Source organism: Rutilus rutilus (assembly GCF_951802725.1).
Source record: "Rutilus rutilus genome assembly, chromosome: 7".
NCBI classification, from domain to species: Eukaryota; Metazoa; Chordata; class Actinopteri; order Cypriniformes; family Leuciscidae; genus Rutilus; species Rutilus rutilus.
The window spans coordinates 33,567,452-33,579,982 of NC_140221.1; the positions used below are offsets into that span (position 1 = coordinate 33,567,452).

The 12,531-nt window shown below is 37.4% G+C and overlaps 2 protein-coding genes across 2 annotated transcripts; one reads left to right on the forward strand and one right to left on the reverse strand.

Annotated features, from left to right (window-relative positions):
- The first annotated feature begins 36 nt into the window (after positions 1–36).
- Positions 37–3,532, forward strand: fam151b (family with sequence similarity 151 member B). Its single transcript, XM_084413810.1, has 6 exons — positions 37–221; positions 330–461; positions 614–773; positions 931–1,148; positions 1,913–2,048; positions 2,649–3,532. The coding sequence occupies exons 1-6, from the start codon at positions 116–118 to the stop codon at positions 2,797–2,799; spliced, it is 903 nt and encodes a 300-aa protein (XP_084269936.1). The 5' UTR covers positions 37–115; the 3' UTR covers positions 2,800–3,532.
- A 560-nt stretch (positions 3,533–4,092) lies between these two features.
- On the reverse strand, positions 4,093–10,878 carry ankrd34bb (ankyrin repeat domain 34Bb). Its single transcript, XM_084413184.1, has 3 exons — positions 10,815–10,878; positions 6,858–7,141; positions 4,093–5,952 (listed from the first exon to the last, which is right to left on the reverse strand). Exons 2-3 carry the CDS (start codon positions 7,058–7,060, stop codon positions 4,485–4,487), a joined length of 1,671 nt encoding a protein of 556 aa, XP_084269310.1. The 5' UTR covers positions 7,061–7,141; positions 10,815–10,878; the 3' UTR covers positions 4,093–4,484.
- Between the last annotated feature and the right edge of the window lie 1,653 nt (positions 10,879–12,531).

Here is a 12,531-nt window from a genome sequence, read left to right on the forward strand (position 1 = left end):
CAGAGGACTGGATAACTACATATCCCACAATGCTTTATGCTACCGGTTTCCGTTAGCTGTCGTAATGTAATGCAAATGTTATGTTCGCAAAAAAGGACATTATTTATAACAATACATGGGTTTGGTTAGACATAAATGGTACCGTTTTATCTTATGTGGCACTGTTATCGCATCTTTGTTCGTTTGCTACCTCAAATTACAGACACTGTCAAACTCCAAAGGTAAGAAAGCTAACTTGCCTAGCTGTGTCACTGCATTGGTCAAATAAATAAATAAATAATAATCTCTGTAAATTCAGGACTTGGACTAAACTTGGTAATGTTGTATAGTCGTAGGATCAATGAGTGAACACACACTGGAATATTTCCTCAACAAGGGGACGATAAAAAGAAAAGATGCTGCTGATATTGAGTGGTATCATGCAGTAAACAGCAAGAGCAAACTCATAGAGGCTCTTCGAGGTGAGTATGCATTACAAAGTATGAAGAAGCATTTACTTTGCTCCTGCACTACTTTACCCTTAGGCTTTTCTCATGACAACATATGATCGAGTTTGAGAAATAATGCGTGTTATGATAATGTTTTCTCACTCTTGCCTTTGCTCTTCATTGAGGTTCTGCACAGATGATTGAAGCAGATGTTCTTCTCAGGGGTCAAGATCCAAAAGAACCCATTATGGCTCACCCGCCTGACAATGACAGTGATATAACTCTGCAGGACTGGCTTAAAGAAGTTGTGAAATCAGGCAAAGGAATAAAATTGGACTTCAAAAGGTGATTTTTCCTTTTTAAATAGCACAGCGTTTTTATTCTTAGATTTAATAATGCTTATTTTGACAGTAGTCATAGTGTTTGTTTGGATTGATTTCTCCCACAGTGACCTTGCTGCTTATGAATGAGTGACAGATCAACTTGTCATTTTGATTCACAGTCTCGCAGCTGTATCCCAATCCATGATTCTACTCGAAGAGGTCCGAGATCAGCTGCAGGGACCCGTGTGGATCAATGCTGATGTTCTTCCTGGCCCTGGTGGCAAAGCCACCCCTTTGGATCCTCATGTTTTTCTACAGGAAGTGGCTCAAAGATCAGAAAATGATGTTCTCTCTTTGGGTTGGACCACTGGATGGGATGTAGACGTAGACAATCGTGGTAAGAAGATTGTTACTACACTAAGGTGAAAAGCACTTAAGTTTTGTTTTTATTCACAATCAGTGGTGTGTGCTATATATATGGTGTATATACTCAACTGTTCAAAAGTCTGGGGTCAGTTAGATTTTTTTATTTAAATAAAGTAAGACTTTACAGACATCAGAAATGATGCATTCAATTTATCAAAGGTGACATTAAAAGCATTTATAATGTATCAAATAATTTCTAAATCAAATAAATTCTGTTTATTTGAACTTTGTATTCATCAAAGAAGCCTGAAAAAATGCCTTAAATCATGGTTAACACACAAATATTAAGCAGCACAACTGTTTTTAATGATAATAATTAGAAATGTTACTTAAGCACCAAATCAACTTATTAGAATGATTTCTGAAGGATCATGTGACACTGAAGACTGGAGTGATGATGCAGAAAATTCAGCTTTGCTATCAGAGGAATAAATTACATTTTAAAAGATAATAAAATTGAAACAGTTCTTTTTACTGTATTTTTTATCAACTAAATGCAGAATTGGTGAGCAAGACTTCTTTCAAAAACATTTAAAAAATCTTTCAGACTCATTTATATACACAACACTATGTAGTGTTGACATGTTACCTCCACTGACAAATTTGTTTGTTAGCGTCTATTCTTGTATAAATATTTTTTTAAGCTTTTTGCCACCAGCCTTTTGCTTTGACTTCCTTATAATTCAGACCTTGATTAGTATTTGCTTTCTGTCTTTGTGTTGTTCTGAGAAATAGGCTATAGCTGGGAGATGGTTCATCAGATGGAAGAATTATGCAGATCCCTAAAGCAACCGGTCACATTTCCAGTCCGTGCAGCTCTCATTCCTGTGTCCTTCCCACAGTTCCAGTGGCTTTTAGAGCGTTCAGACCGGTGAGAAATTAATCAGTCTATTTAAATGTATGTCCAGATTTACTATTATAGATGCTATTAAGCCACACATCTCTGTGAAGGAGTCTTTTTATTACCTCGGAGATTGATTCATATTATATAAGCAAGGACACAATTAAGTTCATCCTAATGCTTTGTAATTTCTTGCTGGATAATTTGGTTCTGGCTCGTCTATTACACTTGTTTGTGACTGGAATAGAAACTCATTGCTTTATCTGAAGGACGGTGTTGAGGTATTACAGGATGTGAAGGGAAGGTTTAAGCCTCCTCTACAGAGATAGTGCTCTTCACCAGTCTTCTCCCTCTCTTAAGTTAGATTTTGAGGGTGATTGCAGTCACTCAGAACAAGTTAAGGGGAAGTAAGGTCATTATTAATTCTGTGAAAAAGCATAGTTCCTTGTGTGGAAAAAAACAAGTTCCTTATAAGCGCAATGTTAATTGTCACTTTCATATTAAGATGCCAAATTAAAAGCACCATTCATACATTTTTATTCACTGGTGAAGATGATTGAGCTTTGCCTTAATGTCAGCCTTAATGAGGTTCTGTTTAACATCTTCTTGTCTTCTCTCTCTCTCTCTAAGGTACAGCCTGACTGTATGGACAGGCAAGGATGATGTTCTTAATGTGGAAGATCTGTTGCCCTACAGGCAAAACTTCAACAAAACCAGGATCTACTATGATCTTTTAGAATCACAGTTCAAACAATTTAAGGGACTACCTGGCTACTCCTAAAAAAATCAATTAAACTTAAGGACATTAGCTATGCTTCCATCCGCCTATTTTTTTTATCACATTAAAAAAATGCTGGATGGAAACGCCAAGATGAGCATAAACATAAATAATTTGCATAAAAACATGCTCTCAATTGAGGCGGATACATTTTTTATCCGATAAGAAGACATGCTCATAAACTATGATGGAAACACTTTTACAGAATAAATCCCTTGATGTGCAACAAAAAACTCATGTGACTTTAACTCAGCAGAGGATGTGATTGGATAACTGGACTAACCAGGACTGGCCAGTTTCATTGCACAGCATCTCAAATGCTGGTTTGGTCATTCTGAAATGCATGAGCCAAAGTCTGTCATCAAAATGATGTGGTTTAATTCCCCCCCAGAAGCATCTCACATTATTGCGTTCCCAAACACCAGGCATCCGAACACAAGATAACATGACAGTGGTTATTGCATTTCGTCTGCACGCTCTGAGACGCAAGTCATTTACAATGTAGCAAAAAGAGCCCCTGTGGCTGAATGCTATATTCCAATTGTGCGCATAAGTTAAATTCGCAACTTTAGATGGAATCAGCTATTGCCTTAGCAAAGAATAACAGCTAAACACAATATACATGTACTGTAACATGTAATGTACTCTGTATCCGAGTCTTACTTTCTACATTTGCATTTTGTAACATTTTGTATATTTACAGTTTGTCATTACAAATGAATAATAAAAGAATGGGAAAAAATGCTTATCCTTATTATTAATATGCACTACCATTCAAAAGTTTGGAGATTTTTAAAATGTTTTTAAAAGAAGTCTCTAATGCTCACTAAGGCTAAATGTATTTGATCAAAGATACAATAAAAAATATTACTATTGTAAAATATTATTACAGTGTAAAATAAATGTTTTCTACTTTAGTATAAAATGTATTCCTGTGATGCAAAACAAAATTTTCAGCATCATTACTCCAGTCTTCAGTGTCACATGATCCTTCAGAAATCATTTTAATATGCTGATTTGGTGCTCAAGTAACATTTCACACGTGGAAACTGCTGAATAATTGTTTTTTTTGGTGTGTGTGTGGACATTTTTCAGCATTCTTTGATGAATAGAAAGTTAAAAAGAACAGCATTTATTTAAAAAAAGAAATCGTTAATATATGTTACTGAGTACTGACCCCAAACTTTTGAACAGTAGTGTATAACAATGAAATATGCAAGAACGCGAAAGTGTTGTTATCTGTTACATTGTTTGTTTAATTTATTAATGCAGTAAATTAGCTCTTAATATGTCCAATGATACTGAATGCTATTATACAATGCTTAATTGTATATACTGTAATATACGCAAGAAACTGAAAGTGTTGTTTTATGCAGTCACAAGTCACAAGTTACAATTTGTCTGTTGTAAATACAAAGACATTGCAGGCATAAATCCGGTTTAAAGAGACAGCAGTACATTAAACAGCAGCAACGTTTCAGTATTCTGATTCAGTGCACTAATGAGTGAGAGTACAAAGAACAGCAGTAAAGTGCAGCAAAGTTTACAATAGTCAAAATAAACATATTACCACTGTCCAGTCTGGAAAGTGCATTTTAGGATGTGGTTTATGTTTATTATGATTCATATTTAAAATGTATTCTGTTCCTATAAATTTCTATATTTACCACAACTTTCCTCTGTGATGTTTACTGACCAAAGATTTCCTCAAAATTGACCAGCTGCTTGATCTGCTCAGTTTGCATGGAGTGTCTTCTTAACAGACTCTTCTTGTTCTTGAGATCTCTGGGATGGCTCGGGGCAATGGGGACAAAATGCCTCAATGCAGGAACAATGGGTGAAGTTCCTGCCACAGGCTTGCTTCCACTGTTGACGCCAACACTGGTGTTGACTTTGATATCTGGAATGGGTGCATGCGGATTAAGAGGTGGCAGATAACCAGGGCGGGTTTGTGAGATATGGTCTAGGAGTAGGGCTCCAGATCCCCTCCGCTCCAGCATCGCAGGGCTCCTCCTCTGAACGACACTCTCCAGAGACTCTCTGGATCCAGAGAGAGTGGAGGAGCGGCTTGTAACAAGCTTACGTTTCTCCGTCCCCCCACTTCCTCCTCCTCCTCCTCCTCCTTCTCCAGCCTTCCCGAGGTCTTCAGAGGGTTGGCTCCCAAATTGAGGCAACTGAGAGTCAGAACTGTAGTGGTCCATTCCGAAGTTGCGGCGACGAAACACATTGCGCAGGCTTGAAACAGCCAGGTTGGGAAGGCATTCTGGGTCCCGATCCACAGTAGCAGTATCTGAGATGGATGCCTGCTTGAGGTTCTGATGTGAGGAAGAGTGCGGTAGCAACTCACCATCGTAGGACATTTTTCTACTGAGCCATTTCTGTTCTTTTGTTAGTTCTCTTTCACCATCAGATGTTGTCTCAGAGGCTCTAAGCAGACAAGTAGAGTCTTTGACGTCAATGCTTTGGTGCCGAGCTACCTTCGTTCTCAGTAGAGGTCTGCAACCATTGTACCCAAATGAGAGCTCCTCTTCGGGGGTGATATCTAGAAGTTCCTCGGTCAAGGATGAGGACTTGCTTTGCTGTAGGAGCAGAGAAGGAGGGATCTTCAGCCAGGGCTCTGAGTTAAGCCTCTGTAGATGCAGCAGCTTCACCACACTAGCCGCTTGCAGAGGGCTTGAATCTTGAGTCGGTGATCCTGCCTTGGATGTGGGAAGTGTTGGAGTGGATCCCAGGGTCTCAGATTGGTTGTTGGTGGAAGGTGAGCTATGCTGGGTAAAAAGATTCATTTCAGAGGGGCACATACATGACGCGGAGGCACAGTGCAACCGGTCCTCAAGATTTGGAGGTGGTGGTACGTTCAGATACTGTTTGGTCATTTGTCTTCCAGAGGGTAGTTTGTCTGTTGTAATGATGATGACTTCTTTGCCCCTGGCCTTGCAGGCGTCCAGTAGTACTCTCAGTGCATCCTTGTCTCCAGCGTTAACTGCGTAGACCAGAGCAGAGGAACCATTGTGGTCCTCTAAACTAGGGTCAGCTCCACTGGAGAGCAGAAGCGACAGCACCTCATCGCCCGCCCGCTCTATGCAGGCATGCATTAGGGCTGTCTTACCAGACTTATCCTGAATGTTGGGGTCTGCACCATTTTCAAGAAGATACCTGTTGAGAAGAAGATTGCTTCATTAGAGTGAGCTCATAGAGGAAGGGATCAATGAGAGAGTCAATCAGAGTGTCCACAATAAAGAAATCTTGTAAATTATAAATATATAAGTAAAAATCAAGATATATACTATTATTGATATACTCATGTGATTTTTAAAAAACTTTTATGCCATTTTCAACATTGGATTCAATGACTCATGTGGTGTTACCATCAAGTAAAAAGTGTACACATCTGATCCAAAAAAAGTTTGTTACACTACCATCCAAAAATGTAGAATAAGATGTTTTTGAAAGAAGTCTAATGCTCACCAAAGCTAGATTTATTTGATCAAAAATACACAAATAGTAATTTTGTTAAATGTTATTACAATTTAGAATAACTGTTTTCTATTTATCTTTTAAAACTGGATTATCAGCAAGAATTACTCCAGTCTTTATAATGAGTCCTTGCTGAATAAAGGTATTATTTAATAAAAATCTTACTGACCCCAAACTTTTGAAATGCAGTGTATCTTTTAAGGTAAAACTTTATTTTTCTTTCTTTATTTAAACTTTCAATTTTTGGGGGATTCCTTATATGATCTTGTATTATAAAATGGTCAAATATTCTGATATCTTAAGAGATGTATTGACCCTCATGCAATTAATGAGGGTCTGTGGAGAAGCAGTGTTGTTAGAATATTTTTCTTCAGCTTTTTCTATTTTTTTATTCTATTCTAATATTTTTTACAAATATCAAAATTATATTAATTTCAGAAATTAAAAATATGCATTTTTAATCATTCATCACTCATCATTCAAGAGTCACTGTGTGTATGAACTGCATTTTTATGTATATATATAAAAAAACTAATATATAAGTTTCATTGTACAATCACCTAATCAACTTACAGGAGACCCACCTGATGATCTTGGGTTTTGGCACACTCTGAGCATCGGCATGGTGACTTCTGCAGGCCACCATCAGTGGAGTTTCTCCTCTCTCATTGCTTTCATTAATGTAAGCCCCTCCTTCCAGCAGCAGGCGCGTCAACCTCAGGCGGCACAGATACACTGCTTTCAGCAAAGAGTTTCCACCCGTGCGCACCTCTGTTGAGTCCTCCATGATTAAGTGGTGGTGTGACCGTTGAGAGGCTGATGTCGGGTTGGCTCAGTGGGTCATAGAAGCTGATTTCTTTATTGGCTTCTGTCAGGGAAGAGAATGAGAGCATACTTTTTCATAAGCAGAGTTTTTCAAGGTTTTCGCTTAAGTGTTTGCTTTTTATCCAATTCATTCGCATCAAAGCAAACCTGATGTCTTGACATTGAAATGTTCTCTCCCTCTTCGCCTCAGAAGAATATGCTAAAGAGGTTTCCTGCTCTAATCCAGTGTCTCTCGCCATTCATCGGGTAGACACTAATGTGAAGATGTTTGTTATGATGACTAGGTAGGTGGCATGTCTAGGTGGTACTTGACAAGAAGACATAAGAAAACTGAATTAGTTATCTAATCCTGTTACATAATATTAATTACTCTTTCATTTATATTCTTTGAATTTTTTATTTATTTATATTTTTGTTCCTAACCTGCAATTATGCAACATAGTCTTTTTTTATTACAAGTTAAGCTCAATCGACAGCGCTTTTAACATCATGTTGATAAACAGAATAATTAATTCCAACCTGTGCCTCCTTTTCTTTACAAAGCAAAAATCTGGTTTACAGTGAGACACTAACAATCACAAGTGAACGGGGCAAATTTGTAAACTTTTACTCAGCCAGAGTTATATTATATTTTATTTTGCCATGACAACATAACATTTAAAACACCAAATGTCATTAAAATGAGAACAACTTTACAGTTCAAACAACAATTATAATACGTTATAATACGTTTTCAACTGTTTTTATAAATCTGCTAAAAACCAGCCCCATTTACTTCTTCACGAGTTCCTTTGCCCATATAATCTTTAAGCTAATAAGGTTAAGCGTATTTGGCTTGCTGTCCGCAGTGGAGGGACTCGAGGAAGCAGCTTCAACTAGAGCTTAGATATACCCCCCAGTGGGACTACTAATGCTTGGATGATGAGTATGGTAGCAAGATGCCTAAATTATATTGGTGGAGTTGGGGAGGTGGAGGGATGCCAAAACAGCTGATGCCAGAGCAAGGTGAGCGGCTGCTTATATGCTGTTAATTGAAAGATTAGATGGGTTCTCTCCTCCCGAAGTTATGTTGTGAACTTCATTAAGTGCATTGCTGTAACCTTGATTTCTGATTTTTTAAAAGAAGACGACAGAGATGCTTTGAAATTACTATGCTGTCGATTAAGCTTAATTTCTACAGTACTTTCATGTACTTTTAAATTAGCATGTGTAGTGTATGTCATGTCTTAAAGGGATAGTTCACCCCAAAATGAATTAATTTACTCACTCTCAAGTTGTTCCAAACCTGTATAAATTTCTCTTCTGCTGAACACAAAACTGAAGATATTTTGAAGAATAATGGAAACCAAAGAGTTGATGAGCCCCATTGACTTCCACAGTATATATATATATATATATATATATATATATATATATATATATATATATATATATATATATATATATATATAAATACTATGGAGGTCAATGGGGCCCATTTAAAATGTTTGTTTACATACATTCTTTAAAATGTGGCGCGGGTGGTGTGGCGCAGTGGATAAGACACATGCCTTTGGTGTGAGAGACCTGGGTTCGAATCCACTGTGAGACACCAATGTGTCCCTGAGCAAGACACTTAACCCCTAGTTGCTCCAGAGGCGTGCGACCTCTGACATATATAGCAATTGTAAGTCGCTTTGGATAAAAGCGTCAGCTAAATGAATAAATGTAAATGTAAATGTAAATGTAAAATATCTTCTTTTGTGTTCAGCAGAAGAAAGTAACTCATACAGGTTTGGAACAACTTGAGGGTAAATGATGACAGTTTATTTTAATTTTTTAGGGTGAACTATCCCTTTAAGCATGTAAGCCTTCACCAGACATGCACAGTCTGTTCTTAAAAGAGAAATAGCAGTGTTTTTGTCAGTAGGTTGAAATTCAATAGCTTGAGGCAATCTGTATTTGCCACATAGAACGAAGACATTCCTTTATAAAGTCTATTGTGCATGTGGCCTTGTTCTCTCAACTCAAAGTGCAGTTGCAGTGCACTCTTTATTTGACAAACAGCGAGCGCGAGACTGCCTCACTCAGGTTTATAAATGAGAATTCACTGGAGTTGAGGTAAGAGGAGTAAGGAAATTAATCTTTTTGTGTCCTCCAACAAAATGAAAAGGATGAAAACCTGGGCTGACACTCTCATGGTAGCTTTTCTTAGCAGTGAAGGCTGCATGTGACAAATGCTAGATTAGAGAGTGCGTCAGCACCGTGGATAAATGTTTTCTTTAAAAAAACACACACATGCGGATTATAATACCTTTATACCTAACTTTAATAGCCTTAATTATGTCTGCCTTTCCTGAACAAGAGCCTCCTCGTCTCTTTCTTTCTTTGCGTGTCATGTTTATTATGCTAATAAAACACTTTGTCCTGACAGTTTGGCTTTTGAAATCAAGTGGTACAGACAGGCTAAAATCCTGATTGGTCTGGTACAAGCAAACTGCCTGATGCCTGCATGACATCTCGGTTCAAGCCGCTAATTCCTACAGCTCCCTGGGCTGGCATTTAAAACCACAGCTTTGTGTGTCATTCCCCTAGTCTTCAATCGCCCTTGGGAACAGAGAGAATTTTTAATGACAGGCCTCTCTCCCTCTGTTGCTGCCTCGTGCTAAAAAGCATGGAGCAAATGAGGCCCAAAACAGATGAGGGTGGTGATTGTTGCAGCAGCAGTACTGAAGTGGAGCACCAAACAGACCACTCCACACACCTGTGTGCATCTGTGATTCATGCCAGATCACGCAATGCTTAATTCTCCTCGCAAATGGTGAGCTGAATTTGTCCCTCTTAAAACACCTGCAGGGAAAATGAAAACGCACTCTCTGTGACATCAACTGATAAGTGGATAAGAATAGTTTTTTGTGTGTCTTGATTAATGAGGGTAATGTGCTTTCGCGGTTTGCCAGGAGAATTATGAGCTTCCTCAGCTGATATAAAGATAAATTTCCATGTCCATAGTATAGATTCATATGCTAAACAGTGAAAGTAGCAAACGGTTAATTTGGAAATTAATTATTTGCATGATGTATTTAAAGCTGATTTATTTATATTTAATTTAAACTACATTTGTACTGTAATAGCCTATAAGGTTGTTTTAAAATATCATTTGTACTTAATGCGTGATTTAAAAAAAAATCTTTTTTACTTGAAATCCTCCATATATATATATATATATATATATATATATATATATATATATATATATATATATATATATATATATATATATATATATATGATAATAGAGATGATTTTCAGAAACAATGGACATTGTTGTTGTTTTTACACACACATATATGTGTGTGTATATATATGTATACACACACACACACATACATATTTTATATACATCTGTGTATATGTGTACATTTTTCACAAACAATGTCCATTGTTCCTGAAAATCATCTGTATTATCATGTAAAGATGCTATTTCGTGTGAACTATTTTTACTCTTATTTTTATAGAACAGATCCAAGGTCAACACTAATAAAAAAGCTATATCCACTCACAACATACCGTAAGACATACCAACAGCATCACAAATCTAAAAAGGTCTGCAAGAAAACCTTCATATTAACTTATTAACACATAAAAATTTCATTATACAGCATAAAAAGGTAAAGTTTTGTATTTTACATAAAAAAGTATGCATATTTTTAAAGGAGATTAAATGATGTCCTTACCTCTTATAAACCAGTCGCTGCTCTAGATTTCTAAATAGCTTGTTCCTGTGGCATGTCATCTTTGTAAATAGACGAGTAATCCAGGGGTGAGACTAAAGCTGGAGCTTGAAGTGGGAGATGAACATGTGGAGATGTGCACTCACTGAAGGTGAATCAAAGAGTGGCACAGATACAGGAGAGAGAAAGAGAACAAGTGCCTGTGCTCAAGCTACCAAGCTCAACACAGACCAGGAGGACAGTCAAGCTTAATAGAGCAAGGTGACGCCAGTCCCAGCACATCCAGCGTCAGTAAGTGATAGCTCCATTATTCTCACATTGCGAAGGAGTTATTGAACTCGTATGCAGAGGTTGTACGCAGACCCTCATTTGTTCCTAACTCTGATGTCAACATGATCGCACAATGATGGCACCTATTGTCCAATTACATCATTATGACACAACTGTCTCGCCTTTGAGGCAGCAGTTTAGCTCCTGAGGAGTGTATTGATCCGTTTGAGTGATGCAGTCACTATTTTTAAAACTGCAATGATGGCACTGAAGGGCCAATAATAAGACTCCTAACAGATTAAAAATGGGGAAAAGAAGTTTCATTTGATAATAAAAACTAGAAGTCTTTAACAGCCCTCCAACTGCTCTCTTTTACCTTTTAATCTAAATGGCAACTCGCTTGCATAAGCTAATGAAGTGCAAACCCTTGTCAAGTCTCTAGATACTGTTTGTACCCTGAAAATATATCTAAGTGCTACTTAAGGTGCATGTGCTGGGTAATTGGAATTCCAGTCAGGTTTATTTCAGCCTGGCCGTAAACATTCGTAGTACATTAGGCTGACATATCAAAAACAATCAGCTTAAAAAAGGTTGTGCCTGATTGCAGCATTTGGCTTTTTAAAATAGGGGTCATGAAGGAGTTTGTGTGGGTGAGCCTGAAAGCTTTAGTATTGTAACCCTTCTCTGAACTATATGACAACCTTTGTCAATCAGCCAGTCCGAGGATGAAACACAACATGCATATTCATGAAGCAGTCAGATCTTCAGACGGGCGTAATAGCATACACTTCAGTTGCTATTGGATATGGAGATGAACAGGTAGTCTTTTGCAGTTGGCAAGATGGAAGAATAATTAAGTGGATAGCAGATGTGGAAAAGACGATTTATAACTATCAAATTTAGGTATATTGTTTTCTGAATATCTGAAACTATAACCCAGAAACACAACCTGATACAGATAAACGAATACTTATTGTATTGACTGGTGGCCAATCTTCACTGATTTTACATTCCATCAGTAAGAGCAGAGTGTAAAGGTTGAATTAACAGATTGCAATTCACACAACATAATGTGAGACATATCAGAGTTCAAAAGAGGACAGATTTTTGGTGTGCGTCTTTCTGACTCATCTGTGTCCAGGACAGCCAGTCTTTGTGGTGTATCGAGAGCTATGGTATGCAAGGTAATGATATGATATAATACTTTATTGTCAGACAAGTCTTTCATGACAGTATCTGTTTACTACAATCAACATCCAATAAACATTGACATAAACTTGATCCACACAATAGGTTCTCAAGAGGCTGACCTTACAATCCTTGAGCGAATTTTAATTGTATTAAACAACTTTGTTTTTAGCATATCACACAAACTCTCTACCATTATGGAGTTGCAATATTGCAGTAGACTCATTACCACAATGCACATTATCCACATCCAGCAGGAGTA

Excerpts from the sequence above, each read along its gene's own strand:
- fam151b (XM_084413810.1), top strand. The coding sequence starts at position 116 with ATGGGTTTGGTTAGACATAAATGGTACCGTTTTATCTTATGTGGCACT. Across the intron at positions 774-930 it reads ATAAAATTGGACTTCAAAAG|TCTCGCAGCTGTATCCCAAT; the intron begins GTGATTTTTCCT and ends TTTGATTCACAG. Across the intron at positions 2,049-2,648 it reads CTTTTAGAGCGTTCAGACCG|GTACAGCCTGACTGTATGGA; the intron begins GTGAGAAATTAA and ends TCTCTCTCTAAG.
- ankrd34bb (XM_084413184.1), bottom strand. The coding sequence starts at position 7,060 with ATGGAGGACTCAACAGAGGTGCGCACGGGTGGAAACTCTTTGCTGAAA. Across the intron at positions 5,953-6,857 it reads CCAAAACCCAAGATCATCAG|GTATCTTCTTGAAAATGGTG; the intron begins GTGGGTCTCCTG and ends TCTTCTCAACAG.